Raw genomic sequence first — 22,620 nt, 5'->3', positions numbered from 1 at the left:
AGAAAGTTTGTGCGGACAGATGATGCTATGAAAGATTCTGAAGAGACTGCAACAGCCTTCAATGTGAGTCAAACTAGCCATAACTCGAGAAAGAAGCTTTAGTTTGCTAATCCACAAATCAAAATCCAAGAGAACGTGGCTAGAAGCCTATAGAAGCTGTTAGTTTTCGTCGCATTGCAACCGTTGAGCAGTTACAGCTGGAACAGACACACACACACACACAGACACACACACAGTCAGCTTTACCGTATCCCTCGTGCGGCTACGCCTCGAGGCATAATTATAACAAGATGCTAATAGAGAGCATTCATCCCGCACATAGTGGCAAAACGGATACACCGTTACTGTAATGACTTTATTATAACATCATGATCGTGAAGCTATATATATATAAAGCAATTATTATATCGATTAGAAAACAGTGTTTTTTGTCGCCTTCGAAAATCGCCTACAAGTTTTAACCTATTATTTTTCAACCACTGTCTCATTACAGTGAAAGCAGTCCTTGATAGCGTCTAGTTTGCTTAAACAGCTTTTTTATGTACACACACCAACATCACCATACAGTGTACACACCATCACCACCATACAGTGTACACACCAACATCACCATACATGCCATGCAGTGTACACAATATATTTTTGCATCTTATAGGCCTGTTATTATAGAACCCAAATATTTTTCGCTATTATTTAAATTACTGTGTTATCATAATTGGTTAAGCCTAGCCTTCTTATATTGTTCCTCCTCTCTCTTATAGTACGACACTTATATTTTTATGTTTATTGATATTTACGACACGGAAGCATTTTTCTTATCAGTACAGTATCCCTTTTCTCTGAAGGTTCTTTGTTTATTGTTCCACTGTATTTCACTATGTATCTCTCCCTCCCCCTCAGGTATTATGCGGCTGAAGGTGTGAGGCTCTACTCTCAGGAGACCTGGAGGGTGGTCACACAGACCAGGGGAGTGCAGCTGGTAGAGCAGCGCATCCACAAAGTGGTGAGTGGGTGATGGGATTTTTGCATGCAGTGAAATCTGTGACCATTAAAGTGTAGATTTGACTGGATGTGCCATAGTTGAGTGCCTAATCAAAAATGCTCGTGGACGGTGTGCTTAGAATAAAATATTTTGCTTAGTAGTTAAAAATTCTTCACAGGTACACAATACAGTCCGGTTCACACCTCGACTGTCTTTTAATTACCGATAATCAGTTTGAGGTTGAGTGCAAATCTATAGCTCTAAGCGCTAGTGGGCAGACCTGCAGTGTGCGTTATACAACTGACCCATTGTTCAGAGATCTGTCGGATGAGATTACATCAATGCTTGACACACCTTTTAGCATACCAGAACTTATAATGCTGATACAACGTACTACTTTGAGTTCTCTCTGCTGGTCAATAGCAGCCTCCAAGTTGTTGACCGTATCAGCTTTACTGCTCAAACAAGATAATCTCAATTTTTGATGATTATGCATAGTGCACACCTTTTCTACAGGCACTGGGCTACTGGGGGATCGCCATTATTGTAATTTTTCTTGCCGGTTTAGCTTTCATTAGTGTAATTGCCCTAATACTAAAAAAGGTGAGTGATTACTTGACAATGCTGTATAATAATTACATGATTGCAAACATGTTATAGAAAAAAGCAAAGGAAGCCTCACAGAATAGAGTAAAGAACATCGCAAGTATGCAGTCAAACCAAATGTTCATATCACATGATGCATGTACGTTCATGAATTTTATTTGCAGCTATGCGACTAAGACTGGTGGCAGGAGATGTCTCTTTGGAAGTTAGTAATATTATTTATAATTATCTGTACTTTACCACCCGGTATTTGTCATTTTGATATAATTATCTTGGTGTTATGAATAATTATTTTATGACATGACATTTATTTTGGGATTAGGAAAATCAGCCATGCAACTATCTATTTATTTATCTTATCGTCCAGAAATGTGGTCTCCCAAATTACAAACTGAACTTGTCATGCAGTGAGGTGTGAAGTCATTGTATTTGCACCCACAAACTGATGTGATATACCTTGCCTTAAAAATGAAAGATTTGGTCACTATCATTGACAAAAGAAGACTTGTGTGATATATCAGCCTTATTAATAATAATTATTGTGCGCTTGTTGTCAATAATATTATTGATACCTATATATTTATGCCAGTGTTGAAAGTTGAAACTGACAGATACATAGATACCAATTTTATAGGAATTAATTTTAGCAAGCTTGCAAACTGTAGATCTGGAGTACATGAAGGGAGTAAGCAACCTACTATACAACCCATTATTATTGGGGCGAGCGAAGCGAGTCCCTACCTAGTCTTCAACGTTGCAATTTTGTCTGTATGCCATAATTATGTCATGGACCGGCACAATGATTTGCTTTTGGGACTCATGATCCTTGCCGACTTCCACCGTTGCAGTACCCTTGTTCAGTTAATGTTTATTGTGTATGGGGTCTTTACCCTTTGTTTTTTATTTGCATCAGCTGTTGGATTGTCACCGTGCCAATGGAAAAGTTTCTCGTACCTATGATATGCTGCTATTGAGCTGAGGGAGGTAGTGGACCATCTCAGTAAGATGGAGAATAGCAACAGGCAAAGGAAGTCCTGAGGCTGGTGAGTATGCAGTCAGCTAGAGTAAGGCATCTATAATCAGACACAATGTATGTTCAGACACTCATTCTAAGGAAACAAGCAGTGATAAAAATGTATATTTTGCACCATCTGATCAAGCATGTGTTACTATATATGAATGTATGCTGACTCAGCACTTCACATTCGTCAGGCACAAACTACTCTAGCTCAGGTTTACTGACTCTGCAATTGCTCCACCATGTACTGTATTCTATCTAGATTGAGCCCAGTAGCTATGTGTCAGTTAGCTCTAGTTCTGCCAAAAACAGAAATAGATTACACTCGCCGAAAATCGAATGATTGGACAGTTTTTTCTAGCTATCACAGCTCCAACTGGAAGTAACTTGGCCCATCTAAATGTTCGCTGGTTAGTAGTCCCTTAGCCACCTATTGGTGTGTGCAGGCAGTTAGAATCAATCTCGTTTTGTTTGTGCATTATATGCACTTTTAACTAACGATTATTGACATCTAACGAAATTCTGTAGCCTACTCTATTAACCTCGGTAACGTTTTACTCCATTATTATTTACTCTAATATCAGTTAATCATTATAGCCTTGAATCTAGGCCTCTTGTTACGTACATTATATCATTATAATGGATGAAGAGCTTGTCCTCATCAAAATTCTGAGAATCCAGGATGGGAAATTAAATTCTAAGTTGGAGTCCTAATGAGTAAGTGAGACTGTATAAAAACTTTTATTCAAGCATACATGTACGTACGTACATCTACGTAAGCACCACAGTAGAGTACATGTCCAGTAAATTCACCTCCATGCATGAATCATCCCTGGTTTTATTTTTAAGTTGACGTTCCTATCTATTGACTGAGTTAATACTAATCCCCCTCCCACGCACACACATGTACACGCCTTGCAATGTTTCATAGATGTGTACCATTAACGTTTAATAATGTATAGCTGAGGTGTATTTCATGCTCTGATAAAGTTCACAGCATTCAGTTTTGTGGTCACCCATTTTCATACAGCCGGGTTGACCAGCCCAAAGCCCCCAAAACATGTACTTCAACCACCTCTTTATTACAGTCACTGTTAGTCTAGATGTTCCACTGTGTCAAATTGAGACATGTATACCCAGCACCTGTTATATCCCCTCCCCCCTGCAGCTACGAGGGAGTTCCTGGTCCACCTCCCTCCAGAAGAGAGACAACCACACCTACCCACACACTGCTAACCAGCCATTTGGTAATAATTATGTCCATCAAATAATGGTATGACCCTTTATCAAAGCTACGACCTTTTATTGTTGTAGTGTTTATTGCCTAGCAGATCTTTACCGTCTGTGTTGTTTGGCTCAGTGTGATTATTACTTGTCCACTCTAGAGTCTTTACCTAAAGTGGTGACTTTTCATTACCTACTTTGAATGGTTTTATAAGATACATGTGCCGTTATGTTGTTTTTAATCATACTACCCACTCAATTATATCTCATTTTCTCCACTAGATTGAAGATTTATGTTGCAATGATAATGCTAATTGCTTGACTGAAGTGATTGATTAATGGATGATGAATAGTTGCTCTGGACAACCAACCTGGAGGGAGCTGGCTGATCATCTCAGTATAAGATCAGAGAAGAGCAACTGGCAAAGGAACTTAAGACCAGCTACGAGATTGCAGGTGAGCTAGTAGCAATCAGTGCATATGATGATGTGGTTGATGGAATTGTAGTACTGCTATAAAAAAAGTCACCTATTCGTTTTGAAACACTCTCAACCGGTAAATAATTAGGGCGAGCGAAACGAGTCCCTACCTAGTGCTCAACGTTGCAATTTTGTCTGTGTGTCTGTGTGTCTATCTGTCATGGACCGGCACGATATTTGTTTTTTGTACTCACGACCTTTTACCAACTTTTACGTGAATTGCTGTGCATGGGCACAACTATAGCTAGCTACAATGAAGCTCAGACAAGACACAACTAAGACTCTTGAGGCCACCTGCAGCAGATGACTTGCTAGAACTCCTAGTAAGTAGAAGATTGTTTTTATCATCAATAATAATTTCATGAGGTCACACAGGCACACTTGGAAGTTTTTTTATCAATTTGTTCTGCTTGTACTTGGATCCAGCAAGAGTTCTTGTGATAACCTTGCTCCTCCTGTTGGGCTGTGCACTCAATTCTTTTAGCATACTGCTGTAATTGAAATGGCTAGCATTAAAATCATATACATTATACAACGTAACTCCGATACACAATTCGCACATACTCGCCCCAAAATGCTCTGCATGCTCCTATAGTTATGTCTGTCAAATAATGGTATGACCTTACCAAAGCTGTATATCACTTATTGTATAGTGGGTCTTTACCGTCTGTTTGGACTCAGTGTGATTATTGCTTATCCATTCTGAAGTCTTTACCAAATCTACCAGTTATTATGTTTAGAGCGACACTCTTTGGTGGGTCAAATACATGTAGCTGTATTTTAAGATCGATTCTGGTAGTGCAATATTTAGTAGCAGGTTAGCTCACAATGTTCAATATTTAATATTAATGAAGCAATTCTATGTATAATATTAAAGCATGTGATGTCAATGTGTGTGTGTGTGCAGGTGGACTTCTACATCTCCCAGAGGCAGGCAGCCAACCACGCAGTGAGAGAGGCAGCCTGCATCTGTACTGCAGAGCTGGGCACTAAGGTGAGTAACCTACGTACTGGCTGACAGGGTTTCATCTAGGATTAAAAGTTTGGGGGGGAAGGTTTACCACACCGCAAAATGTCTGTCCACTCCCACATTTGTTTACCACACCCCCTATTACATGCTAGTGCATCACAGTAGAGCTAGTTACATATTGCACATCATAGACAGTACTATTGTGATGATATCATTATTATACACACATTTTGGGAGAGAAGGTTCACCCCAGCCCCCCCCCCCACTAGATGAAACTCTGGCTGAATAACGAGCTGTTTGATTGATTTGAGATTTGCATATCCCCTAAACTCGAACTACATGCACCTTGTCGTTATTTCTCACTTGTACCCAAGCATATTTAGGAATCCACCCTCCCCCACACACAGGTGAGCAAGGATTGTCTTAGACTGTATGCAGGTGTACTGTTAGAGTGTACTGTTAGAGTGTTTCCATGACGATAACTGGCCAGCCCGTGAGAGATGGTTAGTGTCAGTCAAGTAAATCATCTATTCTTTATTTTACTCACCCCTTTGCCGCCTGTCTGGCCTGTGGTAACTTCTTGGGATGCTTCCCAGATGAGGTAGGTAAGAATTACATACCCTAACTATTAAACTACATGTGTACATACTTATGACAATATCCATCAGTTTCAATTGGATTAAGCACTTGCCTTCTGGTATTTTTTTAGTTCTGATCAGTTGTACTTTTAGTATTTCCCCCTCTCCTCAGATCGTAGCTGCATGGATGAACTGTTCCCACTGTTCCTTGCCAATCTTGAAGACAGCATACCCTCAGTTATACAAGGGACAGCTGCTGCTCTCACCAGCGTCACCAAAGCCTATGGTGAGATACTGTACAGACTATAGGCCGTGCTGATAATTTGAGGTGTATACTGTCAAAATTGTTTGCATGCTCAGCTCATTATTACCTTTTCATTGTGTGTGGAGAATAGTCGTGCTCTTTATTCACTAGCTGACCGTGTGAAACAACACTACAAGCATACATGATTGTATATATGAAAGTCCCATTAAGAAACCTTTGAAGATACTAGCTGCACTGTATTATGGGACCTAACTGACTGTGCCGGTTGTATTTTGTAATCCTGTTACAGTTTAGCTAGTATTTTTTTGTTTTGTCTTTGTGTTCTGTAACAGATCATCAAGTTGTGGGTGACCACTACATTCCTTATCTTATCTCCATCTTGTACTTTACTTGTACAGCACTCTATCTTTTTCTACCTTGTAAGCTGCTGCTTGGCAATCAATATTGTTGTACATTGAGCACTTAAGGTTACGGTATACTATTCCACCCACGCTCAAATTTGCGTGGGTGTTCAATGCAGTACACTAGTAAAATGGCTCTCATCTGGCAATGGTCACTTGGCGTCAATTCTAAGCATCAGGAAACCCCTCCTTACCGTATACTCTGCTGTTTCTTATTATACGAATAAAGGGGCAGGGCGACTCGAAGAGTTTTTCTCAAGAGAGTAAGTTGAAACAAAGTTACTGCCATTTCTAGCTGTTTTTGTAGGCCAATATGGCGACTGTAGAGTAGTAACAAGGATATATTTTTTGCTGTAAGGTCTCTATGAACAAGATCTCTTCGAGCCGCCCTCCAGTAAGTCTTTAGGCATCGAATACTGGTCAGAAAGACAACCTGGAAGCTATGCAGTCAACAAAACTTGACGCCAAAATTTTCAGTTTTTTCCAGCTGACCTCACACCACTCCCTTGGATTACAAGACATAGATACTTTTAGCTACAATAATAGCTAGCATTGTTTCATGTTCTCTTTTCATTGATAATCATTGCTAGTTACAAAAATAATGTTGTGATGAGAAATAAAGAAAATAAATATCTTATGAATTATTCATGAGCAATTAGTATACCGTAACATTAAAGCTATTTTTAACTGTGTTACTATCTGAACAGCTGTTGACATAGGCTCAAGTCCAACTTTCCTTATACAGGACGATTGTTACTGTACCCACGTATGTTTATTGTGTCATTCAGTACGACCCTTAAGTTAACTCACAGCCAAACCCACTCAGCTTAGGCTAAACTTTCACTGTATACCCGGCACGTACATTGTGTGAATTGGTGTCACTAAAGTACTTACTTCGTTTATGGGACATTCCTCAATTTAGTCACCACAAAAAATGAGCACCTCCTCAGATTTCAACAAAACATACATACTAATAACCACACCCAATTTTAGCCCCATGTATCATAATTATTTACGAGTGCTTCAAAATTCACCAAAATGTTGGTGACTCGGCCACCTATATGCTATCATAGATAGAGTAGAGAGGGATTGGAAACGGAAGTGATTCACGTGATGTTTTACAATGAAGTCTACGTAGTGGCTCTGGGACCATCCGTGTATCTCTTCATAACTCCCGCAAAAGCCCGGGAAACTTATTGTGTCCAAAGCGTACATCTCAGAGCTACCCCCATTACTGAATCACATGCCCCCTGATAGTAGGTATCAATTGGAAACAAAGAAAATATAATCTCGATTGTCGTGAAGTAGCTAGAGGTACACAGAGCGCTTTTTCATGTTTGTGTTTCTATAGTACCTTTGATATAGCTGTGTCCCAAATGGCCTCAAGTATTAGAGAAAGTTGATGTTTAGCAGCAGAACTGCTCGTGGACTTCTTACAGAGAGCAAAACAATTCTCATGAATTATTCATGTTTAGCCCTCGTGTTAAAAAGTAATCCTCGATTAAAACCGCGGAGATACACAGATGGTACTTCGAGGGTACTTCCGTTTCCAATCCCTCTTCTACTCTATCTATGATGCTATAGAGCATAATTTCTGCCAATTACCTTATAGTTATTTTTGTATGGTGGAAATTTTCGTATCAGTGGCTACAAAAATTAAAACTTTCATCACGTCACCATCCTGACCTGTACGAATACAAATAGGTAGTTTGTATGAAAATTGCACCAACGAAAATTATCCGCTGTACAGTATACCTTTCAATCAAACCAAATTGCTAAATGTTATCCCATAATCTGGCCACACAACATTGTGAAACCCTAGTTGTTACGTAAGCTACAAGAATACACTCTGGAAACACTCTAATCATAAGTTGTTTTTCTTTTTTAAGAGGTGGCCTTATCTCAGAAGCAATAATTATAATAACCTTAAATTGTTATGTGTGTTAATTATTAGCTCTATCTATACGTGATGCTTCGGAGAATTCTGAAAGGTCACCCTTTAGCTATAGGCAATTCTTATGGAATAACCCAGTCGTGTCAATAACTGCAGTTCTCTTTTATATTTCAATGTCCATATCTTCTGATCCCATCACGAAATTAAGTTGTAAACTGAGGCGGACAATAGTAACTAAAGACGCCATTTTTGAGTAATTAAATGTTACAACAATAAGCTTTGACCCTTTAACCTTTTGAGTGCCCACCCCCTTTAAACGTGTCATCTGAAAGACTATAATATTATCATAAGGAGTACGGTGAATTAATCAGTTTTTATCTGAATCATCAAAAGTTAATGTGTTCTATGAACTAAGAAGCCATATTACATTATTATGGGGATAAAATTGGCAACGTGTGTCTCATGAATCAGTTGCCCTTCCTAAACGAGACTGTCTGACCAATGAGATTGCTCACAAGTATCAGGTGACTTGAATAGGAGGCAGCAAATAATGAAACGTTACCTGCAGTTGAGCAGCAAGCAAATGTTGTGGCTAAACAGATAGCGGATGTGGCACTGTTATAATAATCATGCTTTTATGGTTTTGTCAGCTTGTACAGTGTACATTGTAATACATTCCATTGTGACATGACATTACTTAGAGAGTACTCAGATGTTCCTCTCTGAGGGGTGTGGCTGATTCATATAATTTATTGTCGAAAGGTATGTACATATCATTTATGCCAAGTTTCGTTGAAATCTGAGAGGGTGCACATTATTTTGTGTGTGGTGACTTGCATGGAATGTCTCTTATAACAAACCAATATTTTACACTTACTTTCCTAACTTCATATGGCAGATGTATTTAATTGCTATGATGCACTTCCTTTATTATTAACTGCAGGTATCTGGACAGGTTTGACAGAACAGTAACTATAACTTCCCTCAATGTTGCGCATATATATTATTTTTTTTTATTAACAAACATTATTATGTTATTATAATTATGATTGAAGTAAATGGTTAGCAAACTATATAGCAGGTGAAACACTTATAATACTGGCTAGAAAACATAATTATATGCATAATGATAGTTCAAAAGTTAGTAGCACAAAGTTTAATTCACAGTCCTAATGGTCCATACGCCTGGTTAGTGTTCAGTTCAATCTCCTCTTTGGGTGACACCTCCTCATAAACAGGTTCAACTGGTTTAGTGGGTTCTACAACAGATAATGCTGTTTTTCTTGTGAAGTACACTGCCTTCTTACGCGTGAATGAGTACATCACTAGGAGTCCAGCGAGAAATCCAAGGATAGTAGATGCAACGAAAGTACTAGTAACACTGATGGCAAGAGTTACACCAGTTGATAGGGTGGCAGCAGTCGGAGCTGTGAAGGATTGGCAATAAAATTAATATTGAGATAGAAGCCTGAGGCAGTTGTATACCACACCCAGAGTATACACTGTGTTGTACTGTTACTAGAATATTTTGGGGTGAACCAAATCAGCAGAAAAATTGACCTCTTGCGATCTAACTAATTGTGTTCTAGCAAGGATAATTACCAGTACTAGATCTAATTTAGGTTTTTATAATTATTGATCCTCGCTGGCAAAACAAGTAATAAAATAATTATACAAATAATTAATGTTTAACTAGAATAAATATTTGGCGGATGAGCCATTTGCATAGGTGCCAACTTCCCCAGCCAAATTTCAGGGACAAAACATGGGCTGGGGGCATTAGCCCCTGACTCCTGACTCCTGAGTGGCTGGCCGCCACTAAAGGAGAAATTCACAATGATTACTCGGATATACAATGTACCAGCTACATGATGTAACATCATCGTGGTTACTGATTGTGACTAAGCAAACACATTGTTAGGGATAATGCACATTGTTGTTACAAGTTACTAAATAGGAAATTTAATTGCAATTGAGGGATGATAGGTACAAAATTTACATGCTCCAAATGGGTGACAGAACATTTTAAGCAGGTGAAATATCACCCGCTAAGACTAGCACGCTGAAATAAACCCTGAAAATGAATGGGAGTCCCGGACCATTAGGATCACAGCTAGCAAAAATCGAGGCCTAGAGTGTTATACAAGTACATGTATATATAGGGCACCTGACATGCAATGCATAGGACCAGAGTATAGGCTCACAGTAGAGCCAGCAAAGAATTCTTCCTGTGAAAAATAAGTAAATAATGGCGTGCCTCAAATTAAAGCCACATTTAGCCACATATTGTATACACCTTCTTGCTTGCTTTCAATCAAGGTCACAACATGCATGCCACTAATTATAACTTGTTACGTTGAGGCTATCCGTACTGTAAATAAAGGCGCTATGGCAACCAGATGAGCAGACTTAAAAACACAGACAACAAACCTAGGGATTACCGTAACTCGTAACTCCCATGGTTGCCTATGTGCCTCAGGTTAATAACCCTCACCTTCAGTTGGTGACACACACATTATTGCCTCAGGCTCAGTGCTCCAGACTCCAGCATTAGTGCAAGTGATGGTGTTGGGTCTAGTCAGTGAGAATCCATTGCCACACTGGTAAGTCAGCACTGTTCCCTCAAACACTGTCTCATTCAACCTCTCATAGTCCACTATAGTTCCGTTGGATGGCTCCGAGGGTAAAGAGCAGTTGACTGTGGTGAAATGCAACGTACATAGGATATACTATATAGCACCGGTGGTATGACAGGTACAGTGCAGTACGTTTACTTATAGACACAGCAAAAATGAACAGAAAAATTGATGTAGACTATACCTGGCCTCTCCCTGCACACCAAGCTCCTAGGATTCTCCACCCACTCTCCCCTACCCTCCACATCAGTGCATGTACTGGTCCTCACATCAGGGGGGAACAGTCCCTCATCACAGCGATAGATGACCTCTGAACCCAGTGAGAAGGGTGGTGTCCCACCACTGATGTCCACACTACCTCTAGATGGTACAGCTGGGGAGCCACAGGTGACTGGGGGATCTAATGTATGAGATCAACATTCCTTTTAGAGAGTTAATTGCCCATGCATGTATGATACCTGTAACTGGGGTGCCACAGTCAAAGGTCCCAGGGTCAGGAGACCACCCACTACTGCCACAGGTTGAGGTTATCACTTCACTGTCTCCACTACAAGTGAAGGTGAGCATGGATCCACCAATAGTGACAGGAGGTGTGTTGGTGATGGTCACACCAGCAGCAGTAGACAGTGTGGGGCACACAACTGTTTTACAGAAAAGGAGCTACTGCTAGTACGTCAATGTTGTATGAAGGAGTACATTAGCTTACTCATATCCACAATTGAACTTTCACTCATTCCAACACAGTTGATAGCTCTGATAGTCACATTGTAGGGTGTGTTGTAGGAGACAGTTATCTGTGCTGAGGTAGTCTCCACGGTGACTGGTGACTTGGAGAGAGGTGTTGGGGAGATAGTGAGGACATAGCTGACAGACACACCACCAGTAAAGGAGGGAGGGTCCCAGTACAGAGTGATATTAGAGGAGCTGGGTTGATTTAAAGTGGAGGATACTCTTGCATTGAGTGGAGGAGAGGGTGGATCTGTGGGTGTATGATACTTGTCGGCACTAGCTGTTATGTTACAAACAAAAAACTCACCAGCCACAGTGATAGTGAGAGGACCCTCTCGTGAGCTCACTCCCACACACTCCACCATAGTACCTTCCACAGTGGAGGCCTCAGACAGTGAGGTGAGAGTGGCAGTGAGCATTGCTCCATTGGAGTCAGTGAGAACACCTCGGAATGCTGGATTAGCTCGTGTCTCATCAGTGTTGCTGGTCCTTAAAGATATACTGAATCGGGCACCTTGTGGTGGAGTGACGTCCCATCGTATGAGAGTACCAGGCAGAGTACAGGTGAAGGTAACAGTGTCACCAGGACAGGCCACAGTGGGGATGGTGGTCAATGTGGCTGAAACAATTGTGTGTTCCAGTGAACATAATTTATATATGCATGTACAGATCAGTTCTATATGTATTATAACTTACCTGCAGCAAGAGAAAACAGCTGGATGCTGATAATAATAACTGTCTGTACTTGCATTGCAGGAGCTAGCTAGCCTATACAACACAACAACTTTATTGATCACCTATAATATGATAATACCCTCTGTTGAGGAAGTCAGAAATACCACATCAGAATAGGGTAATTTTCGTGGGGCAAAATATTCATGGTTTTTGTGGTTGGAGGTCTGACCACGAATATTTTACCCACAAATGAAGCGACCTTGCCTACCTTTACCTACAATCCAAGCCACAACCACGAAAATATTACCCACGAAATGTCTCAATATTGCTGAACCACAAATATTTTGTCCCCCGAAAATTACCCGCTATACGGTATGTAAATGTTGAAGAAGTCAACAATTATACACAACTATAAAACAAACAAAATGCTAGAATAACGAGTGTTGCAAACTGCGCTGGGCTAGATCTAATGCCCCTCGCCATGATTTGCTTTCGCTCAAGAAGAGGTATAATTAGTTTGCTTTATTGTTTGCAATTGAACGCACACACATTTAATATAGAAGAGCATCACAGAAGTCTATCTGATATGGATGGCTTGATGAATGATCTTCAAGGATTGAACTAGCATGTAGCTAGCTATACTAGTATAGATCTACAATGTAGAAGTTTTAATAAGTACTGTATAGCGCGAAATGTTCGAGGCACTTTATATTTCATGGAATGGCCTCTATATAAGCATTTTCCTCCAGTACTGCATGCAGCTTTCAGCTCTTTTGGTGCTTGTAGCTAACAGATAATTGTATCTACATATGCATGCAGTGGACCGTTTGTAGTGGTTAATGGTCAGTGGTTAGAATAACAATGTGCGAAACCACATAATTCTATTAGCTAGAAGGTGCAGCTGTGTGTCGACAGTGTGGTTTCACAGCCGGCTTATACAAACACTTATTCAGCTAGCCTACTTCGAGCACCACTATATTTATGGCACAGACAAAACAACTCTGTACGGTGAAATTGGCCAGACCCATCTGGCTTCTGCGAGACTAGCCATAACTCGAGAAAGAAGCTTTAGTTTGCAAATCTACGAATCAAGAACGTGACTGGCCTGTTATTTTTTGTTTATTGCAGCCGTTGGGCAGTTGCAGCTAGAATAGACACACACACACACACACACACACACACACAGACCGCTAACAACACTTCCAACTATAGGTCCAAAGGCAGCACTGCCACCTGGAGATGAATAGATGATAATGTATAGCAGTGAATCAAAAGTCCCAGTGTTATGGGACCACCCACTATACTGCCGAGGTTCTTCATTCCTGTCTCCATGGCAAGTAACTGAAAGTGAGCATTGCATTGATCCATGAATCGTGACAGGAGGTGTGTTGGTGATGTGGTTAAAACACATGATATGGTGTGGGACACACAGCAACAGAGCCCTCTGAGGAATATATACTGGCTTACTCAGATCCAAAATTTTACTTTCATTTAACATAATATTTATAGCGCTAATTGTGCACATGCATGCGCAATAAAATCACGTAGCCGGAATTTGCGGATCTCGAGTCCCAAAAACAAATACTATCGTGTGCCGGTGGTCCATGACAAACAAACATACGTACAAATTGCAAAATGGACTCATAAAGCATATAGATCTACATGTATATTGAAACCTGGAGGTTTCACATGTACATACATGCAGTCACTTAATTATCCTAACTTCATGATAATAATTATTATGCTGTTTCAGTACCAATATTTATGTATGTGCTGTGTGATTCACTTCCTTTAGGACAAGTTTGACTTCTCTTAATTGTTGCTTATTTTAATTTTAATACTGATACAAAACATGTGATAGTTTTAATAAACAGATGTATAACTCAACTATACCTTAAAGCTAGCTATAATTATACATGTATTCTGAACGACAATGTATACGTTGGGTCGAAAACAAAATGCACAGTTCACAGTCCCACTGGTCCATACGCCTGGTTAGTGTTTAGTTTCATCTCCTCTTTAGGTGACACCTCCTCATAAACCGGACCAGCTGGCTGTGCAGTGGGTCCTACGTTAGCTTGTCCTTCAGTTGCCGGGAAGTACACCGCCTTCTTACGAGAGAAAACATGCATCACTTGGAGTCCAGTGAGGAATCCAAGAATGGCAGCAACAAAGAAAGTAATAATTACCCTGATAGCAGCAACTACACCAATGGATAGGGAGGTGGCAGTAGGACCTGTAAAATCGAGGTATTATATGAGATTACAAACCATAACTCACATTCAAGTACACACATGATTGCCTTCACCTTCAGTTGGTGACACACACATGATTGCCTCAGGCTCAGTGCTCCAGACTCCAGCATTGGTGCAAGTGACGTTGTTGGGTCCAGTCAGTGAGAGTCCATTGTCACACTGGTAAGTCAGCACTGTTCCCTCCAATACTGTCTCGTTCAACAGCACATAGTCCACAATAATAATACCGTTGGATGGTTTCTTGGGTAGAGAGCAGTTGACTGTGGTGAAATGCAACATAACTATAATTATACTATAGTTAACGGTATGCTCACCAGGTATGTCTCTGCAAATAATATTATTAGTTAACGGTACGCTCACCAGGTATGTCTCTGCAAATAATATTATTAGTTAACGGTATGCTCACCAGGTATGTCTCTGCAAATGATATTAGTGTCTGGTCTCCAACTTCCCACTCCTCCTACACTGTCACATGTACTGGACATATCACCAGCTGGAAAAGTCCCGTGTCACAACGAAAGTTTATCACTGAGTCCATCAAAAAGGGTGATGTCTGGCCCTTAACGTCCACACTGCCTCTGGAAGGTGCGACAGGAGGCCCACAGGTGACCTCTAAGGAAGGGGGCAGATAGTAACAGTCATGAAAGTGATCTACTTAACCTGAGGGACAGTTATATCTGGTGGGGTCAGGTAACCATCGTCCATTACTCTTGCTGGTACCGTCTCTTCATTGCATGCACGTGAAGCTTAGTGTTGATCCTACTAGTGCAGGCTTCAACTCCAGCAGGCAGTAAAGTACCAGAAATAGAGAATAAAAGTTGTCTCACCTGCCCAGATACGACATAGCCAGGTGGAGGATCAGCTATCCATTATAGAACAGTTCCACTAACAGAGCAGGTGAAGACAACAGGGTCATTTGGACATGCCGCACCATCACCACTGCTGGATGTCAACTGAATGGCTGCAAAAATAGGCATGTGTGATAAAAAGCTTGCCTAATTTCCCTCTTTGTTCAATAGCTAAACACACAATATCTGCATAGATTACTCAGTAGATTCTTAACTTATACTAGAGACTGTAGAAATCAATAGACTGAGACTGAAAATTAAATACATCCCTTGAAAACAAAACAGTTTACTGTTAGATGGATCCATTCCAGTTTATAGCATATCCACACAAGAATGATTGGTAAGAATCATATTTCTTAAATGCATTTTGTGGTTGATTAGTGCTGACTGCATGCTGAGCCTGATCGTAAGTCGCCGAACTCTGTCAGACATCAAAGTGCGTCAGGTAAAAGGGCGTGTAACGCACAAACAAAACAAGACTGATTCAAACTAATTACACACACTAACAGATGGCCATGCATGGGCCTATTATCCAGCGAAAACTTGGATAGGCCAAGTCGCTTCCAGTCTGAGCAGTGATAACTTGAAAAAAAACTACCGAATTTTTCGATTTTCATCAGAACGTACCGATCCCCGTTTTTGCCAAACTACACAGCTAGAGCTAACTGTTGTACACCTTATAGCCGGTAATTTTCGGGGGGAGGGGATTTGTGGTTGAGCAATATTTAGCGGATAATAATAATTTTCGTGGCTGCTGCTTGCAGGTAAATGTAGACAAGGTCCTTTCATTTGTGGTCAGAGTTCCAACCTAAAACGACAAATATTTTGTGCCTGTACCAGCTGTACGGTATGTGCCACTGGACGAAAAGTTAAATTTCCTGCTACAGTGCAGGCCTGAAATCCTGCACTTTTCTCGAAGAACATCACATTTCCTGACCCGTCCTGTAGCAGTATAGGGCACAATTTCCTGTAGATTGAGCCCTGTCCTGTACATCTCAGGAAATTTGGCTTTTTGCCCAGTGTATATACAAAGTTTATATTTATTTATAAAAACATATTAATTTTACAGTATACTGTAGATTGCGAATGAGCCAAATCAGCTGAAAAAATTGACACTTTGCGATCTAACTATTGCGCTCTTGCAAAGATCGTGTTTAATTACCTAATTTAGATTTAGGTTTTGTGATATCAAAGTTTGCATAACGTTTGATGCTCGCAAAACATTACAGCAGAACCTCGCTAATCCAAATCGAGCCGGACCAGACCCTATCCGAATATATGAAACTTCAAAATTAATGTCATTCACTGATTATTAAGGAAGACACTTTAATTGTGTACATGTATTATGATATTACTGTGGCCAGAAGGGAAGCTTTCTCTCCAATACTATAGTGAGTCTTGTGATTAATTATAAGCTCTCCTTCGTTTTCTTTGCAGTGGCCATTGTATTGAGTGAGGTATTGAGTGGAATTATTGCTGATTCAGCGAGCTAGTGAGTGCGCATACGATATTCTACTGACAGCCTCTCCTCCTTTTTAGCTTGCGTTACACAGTAGTAATAATTATGATACGTAATACTTACTGGCTAGACAGTGAAACCTCTGTTAACAACCACCTCTAAATAAAGGCCAGCTGCTATATAATGACCAGTCCCAAATGAACAGTTTGTGTACAAAACAACCTCTCAACATTGTTCCCCAAAGATGTCCGTTATATATATATAATTATAGGTTCCATGCACTGTATTATGAAGCACGAAGTTTCACAGTCCGACTGGTCCGTATGCCTGGTTAGTATTGAGTTCAATCTCCTCTTTGGGTGACACCTCCTCATAAACAGGACCAACTGGTTTAGTGGGTTCTATAACAGATAATGCTGTTTTTCTTGTGTAGTACACTGCCTTCTTACGCGTGAATGAGTACATCACTAGGAGTCCAGCGAGAAATCCAAGGATAGTAGACACAACGAAAGTAGTAGTAACACCGATGGCAACAGTTACACCAGTTGATAGGGTGGTGGTAGCAGTCGGAGCTGTGAAAGATTGACAATAATTATTAGGGCAACAAATAGAGCGCACTAACTGAAGCCTGTATAATTTATATACTTAGGCAATTATATATCACAATCAGAGTATACTCATATGCGTACGTACAACACTCCCATAGAGCCGGGTCAGGATCCCAGAGACCGGAGTTGTTACAAGTGGCAGTCGCTTCACCCACTAGTGAGAACCCAGGATCACATTGGAAGGTAATGACTGAGCCCTCGGCTAGGTTAGTGTTCTGACAGTTGGTGTTGAGTAACACTCCATTGAATGGACGGGCAGGCAGGACACAGGAAACTGAGCACAAGAGATGGAGGATGCACATGAATAATGAAGTACTAACTTACTAGACTCAATTCTGCAAACGATCTCTCCTGGATTCTTGTCCCACTCTCCTGTAGCAAGACAGGTGGCAGTCATTATGCCCTCAGGGAACAGTCCAGCGTCACACTGGAAGGTCACACGAGCACCGGGAATAGCTGGTACTGAATGATCACTGACACTGCCATTCCACGGTGGGGATAGTGGAGCTCTGCAGTTCATTGTAGGAGCTGGAAGATTAAAAATTAAATTTCATCCACATGCACAACCAAAAAACTTACAAGGTGTGGGAGAAGGTGTGGTTAGCATACACTCAATATCGGGGTCTGGACTCCACATTAGTGTACCCTCGCATGTCACCATAGCAATAGCAGACACATACCCAGCGTCACACTGGGTGGTTACTGTTGATCCTGGTAATCTGCTGGTGGTTGGTCCAAACGCTCCATTCGTGGGATTGGTCAACACAGGACAGCCACCTACACGAGAGGGAGGCAATAGTGTGCTGTTTAAGTAATAGTTATAACATAGGCACGAGGGATTGTATGGTGTGTATTGCACTGAAGCACAAGGGCGCCAGCCCTGAGGGCTGAGTGCAATATTGCATCCCGAGTGCATGTGTTATAACTAGTTTATATATCTCTAGCAACACAAAATACACCACAGCTTCTACAAAAATTACTGTTCCCAGCTGCTTGCATCTCTGTTCAAAGACACCGGTATCTCACCATTCAAGATTAGCTATCATTGGCACGACAAATGGCTTGACTCACAAAACGTTGGGCTCCTCGCTCGCTCGATGCTAGACAAAAGTAAAGCAGCCCCACCCCCTGAACGCTGCAAAAACACTCTCTTCTCAACGCTGCTGCTGCAAAACAGGCAAAGCTGCATGCAGAGTAGCCTCGATCCCAGGCCGAGTTTTCGCTTTTATAACGGTTAGGCGAACAACTGGGCCTGGTACTAGTTGTCTGCGCATGCGTCAACCAATTAGCCCATTTCTGGCTATTAGTGTATTCTCGTTCACTTTTGTGACATTTATATTCGTGTACTATCGTGTACGAAGTCAGTTCCCGTTTTATCATTATTGGAATCGATTGGAATGGCTCTTAGCTGAAGCTTCTGTCTTCTCTGAAGCTTAGAAAACATTATTCTGAAGACTGAACAACAAGGGAAGAGGTATAAAGCTTTGTCAAGCTTATTAAGGTCAGATATTTTTGTGTGCCCTATGCTATCAAGTCTTGTTCATGTTTGGCAAGATCTAGGTAGACTATATATAGTTTAATCAGATAATCTTAATAACCTTAATAATATGGTGGATCAAGTGAAGAGTGTGAGCTAGAGAACTTGGTGCTGCCATCATCAGCTTGTTGACAATGGCACTATAACCTGTTTAATACGAGAAATTTAATATTTATATAGATCTACACGTATTTAGAATGTCAACTTCTCTGTACAGGAGCAATGGCTACTATCCAGCTATCCCAACAGTGCTCCTCTTGGCTATACTAACGGACGAGACTGGACAGTTTGAGGTAAGGGTTTAACCGTCTTTGGTTTCTTTTAATATTGTCCTATACTCACAGGACTGGAGTATGACCTGCTCGTTCGAGCGTTACTGGGTATCTCAGAGGCATGAAGAGAATCTACGTCTTCTCAAGCAAAATTTAATTGAGTCACGAGTTGGCTAGAATCAGAGAAGTCCAGCAGCCTGCTAAATCTTTTTGAAACGTAATTTGAAGGCATTCAATCATCCTGAAGTTGCCCTGGGTCACTGTAATCGTGCTGCAGCACAACTGGCAACTGGCCTTTGTGAAGCAGCTCCCTATGTGCACTTTTGTGCACTCACTCTGTGCATTTTTCATTTCAAATATTTTTGCCGACCACAAATACAATGAAAATTTGACGCATGCGCAGACAACTAGTACCAGGCCCAGTTGTTCGCCTAACCGTTATAAAAGCGAAAACTCGGCCTGGGATCGAGGCTACATACAGAGCAACTCAAGCAGCCCCCACTTCAAACTCTGCTGAAAAAAACCACTCCCAACTCTGATCGTTCAAGCAGACAGTAAAGAACTGGACAAACCTTATTTTTACTGTCCTGTGCATGCTGCGCGACATTTAATTTTTTGCCATGCATATCATTAAATCCCTCAAGGCTTTGTGGTCAGTGCAGAATATGAGATACAGTGCACAATATGCTGCATATATTGCACATAGCAACAGTAAAAATTATAGCAACGGGGTATAAAGACTATAATTATATATACGTCGGACTCACCGATTGTAAAGTTGTAGTCAGTGGTTGTACTGCTCCCAGCACAGTTGGTAGCCACAACACTGACAGTGTAGTCCACATTGTATTGAGCAATCACAGTGACAGAGGTAGATGTGAGGACAGTAGCAGAGAGTTGGACCGGTGATGAGACGGTCACTGTGTAGGTGAGGTCATCTCTACCACCAGTCTCAGTAGGAGGGTCCCACTGCACATATACCCTAACTTCATCTGCTGAGCTGCTCAGAACGGATTGTCTGACATTGGAAGGTGGGTCTGGTGTATCTACGACCAGTACATTGGTTGGTATTTTACTTCTAGTGAATGGTTGAGATACTCACCAGCCAAAATGATGGTTGAAGATCCTACAGTGGTTAGAACAGGCAGTGCATACTCACAGGACACAGTGATCCCGTTCTCAACTGTTCTTGATAGAGTAGATGTTAATGTACTGTCATTGAATGCAGTTAGTGTTACAGTGTAACCTGACTGCATTACTGGTATATTGAGACCAGACGTAGAGCGGATAGTGATTGTCTGTATACCTGGTGCCTCCCATCTCAAGGAATCTCCAGGAGCAGTGCAGGTGAAAGTGACTGTTTCCATTGGACATGGTCTCTCCACACTCACTGAATACTGGGCTTTACAAAGTAGGAAAAAAGTAAAGAGTATATATAAATAGATCTAGTTAGTCTTACCAGTGCTGAAGCCAGCCAGAAAGCAAATCAGAAGAACTCCAATGAGCTTTAATTTTAATATCTCTAATGTCATCTTGAATTATGTAGTCAGTAGACTTCTGCCTACTATGGAAGAGAACGGTCAGTGTATCACATGCACCAATGTTACAATTAACAATAGCAAATGACCTCTTAACTAAACAATGAATAACATCAAGGGCGTCGCCCTTGATAACATGCAAATTTTAACGTTATTCATTGTTTAGTTAAGAGGTCACTTGCTGTTCCTGCATTGTTACAAGCATATAGCTAGATGTTTAGCTTCGAATCCAGGTCGATTAAAATACGGTCTGGTATATGTGTAATTCCGAGCGAAGCGAGGCTATATAATTGTGCTAGGTTCAATCATAGATAGAAGAGTAAGAGGGATTGGTAACAGAAGCAGTTCATGTGATTATTTTACATTGAATCTGCAGTAAAACCTCGAAAACTATCCGCGTTACGCCCTATCAACGAGGCTATTTTGCCGGGTAACTCGCTCAAAATAAGAAAGTTGTGTTTTCTCGAGACATAATCGTTTTCAGCAATTTAACAGTTCGGTGTCGCCAGATTGCTTGCTTGCTCCTAACTGACCTGCCCGGAGCTCAATTTATTTACTAACTACAGTTTGGCCGAGGAAGCCGGCACACTGATAGGCAGCCCGGTATGCAGCTAGTTCCTTCGCTAATTCCCTTAGCAACTGTAGTAACAACCGCAGTAACCACAGTTATGTTATAAGGGAATTAATTACCCTTTCGCCGGCAAGATCCCCTTGCGCATGGCCCCGCCTATTACCATGCCCTAATTGATGAGATCTTACCGCTTGGGTGAGCACGAAGGGTAATACCCTGACTACCCGGCTCCCAAACGAGCCCAAGCACTTCCTCCTTATTCTTTATTCCCTAGACGTCTATCCCTCAACCATAAACGAAACTAATTCTATAGGAAACCATAACTACCAAATCACTGACATAACAAAATAACAAGGGCTAAGCTACAACTCAACATAATCATTAATACAATTCCCAATGCAAACTAGAGTTTTTAGTCCACTGTCCACTTTTTTCGTATCGATTGACATTCACGGGGGACTGCCGAAATTGAAGCTAAGTGATCCCTGGGAGTCCGAATGCACAACAGGTACACTGAACTCTCCCATCTACCCAACATTTTTATGGTTGAGTCAGGGACCCCGCGTGCCCCAGCTGTCGTTGCTGCACCTATACGAAACGAGTGCCCTGCATAGTCTTTGGCCTGCAGCCCAGCTTTTGTCATAGCCTCCTGGACTGTATCCATGAACCGAGTTTTTGACAATAGGCGACCATCCGCAAACCTGAACAAAAACCCCGGGTTTTGTCCCCGAATAGCTAGGTAAGACAAGAGTGCTGCTATTGGACAGAGCGGACCTTCGGCTCGCCTCAACACAATATCTACCCCTTTTCGAAGGGGGTCTGTCTTCGATACTTCAGACGTAGTTTTAGGATGGAGGGGTTGGACAAGCTGTCTATCGACACGTCTGCTAAATTCATATGGACCGCCGAATCGTACCCTGCGTCTGAAGGGACAGTGATTTCCCCCGACCGAAAAAAGCCGAAGAACGCCACACAGCAAGCTGCCCATATCATGATATGGTCGGAGTTTGACTTATCATATTCCCAGATTGCCCGCAACTTCAGCTAGATTTCCGGAGTAATGGGCAACCGAATC

At 41.2% G+C, this 22,620-nt stretch overlaps 2 protein-coding genes and 2 long non-coding RNA genes across 4 annotated transcripts; 2 read left to right on the top strand and 2 right to left on the bottom strand.

The window, feature by feature from the left end:
* Positions 1 to 9,433: 9,433 nt before the first annotated feature.
* LOC135348757 (sushi, von Willebrand factor type A, EGF and pentraxin domain-containing protein 1-like) lies at positions 9,434 to 12,602 on the bottom strand. The gene is made up of 7 exons (XM_064547074.1): positions 12,479 to 12,602; positions 12,090 to 12,401; positions 11,760 to 12,032; positions 11,512 to 11,694; positions 11,238 to 11,453; positions 10,912 to 11,115; positions 9,434 to 9,844 (listed from the first exon to the last, which is right to left on the bottom strand). Exons 1-7 carry the CDS (start codon positions 12,531 to 12,533, stop codon positions 9,579 to 9,581), a joined length of 1,509 nt encoding a protein of 502 aa, XP_064403144.1. The 5' UTR covers positions 12,534 to 12,602; the 3' UTR covers positions 9,434 to 9,578.
* On the top strand, positions 12,138 to 14,870 carry LOC135350960 (uncharacterized). The gene is made up of 4 exons (XR_010399344.1): positions 12,138 to 12,346; positions 13,670 to 13,804; positions 14,481 to 14,706; positions 14,772 to 14,870. It is a non-coding gene; the product is annotated as an uncharacterized LOC135350960 (long non-coding RNA).
* Positions 14,871 to 17,251: 2,381 nt separating this feature from the next.
* On the bottom strand, positions 17,252 to 21,023 carry LOC135348714 (uncharacterized). Its single transcript, XM_064547014.1, has 7 exons — positions 20,896 to 21,023; positions 20,539 to 20,838; positions 20,204 to 20,482; positions 18,207 to 18,404; positions 17,952 to 18,155; positions 17,713 to 17,901; positions 17,252 to 17,591 (listed from the first exon to the last, which is right to left on the bottom strand). Exons 1-7 carry the CDS (start codon positions 20,966 to 20,968, stop codon positions 17,323 to 17,325), a joined length of 1,512 nt encoding a protein of 503 aa, XP_064403084.1. The 5' UTR covers positions 20,969 to 21,023; the 3' UTR covers positions 17,252 to 17,322.
* Positions 18,912 to 20,207, top strand: LOC135350895 (uncharacterized). The gene is made up of 3 exons (XR_010399323.1): positions 18,912 to 19,128; positions 19,382 to 19,457; positions 19,509 to 20,207. It is a non-coding gene; the product is annotated as an uncharacterized LOC135350895 (long non-coding RNA).
* Positions 21,024 to 22,620: the final 1,597 nt, after the last annotated feature.

The sequence above is a fragment of the Halichondria panicea genome, chromosome 1 (assembly GCF_963675165.1).
Source record: "Halichondria panicea chromosome 1, odHalPani1.1, whole genome shotgun sequence".
Taxonomy (NCBI): domain Eukaryota; kingdom Metazoa; phylum Porifera; class Demospongiae; order Suberitida; family Halichondriidae; genus Halichondria; species Halichondria panicea.
Note: the sequence above shows the minus strand (reverse complement) of the source record. Positions and strands in the feature narration are given on the sequence as shown.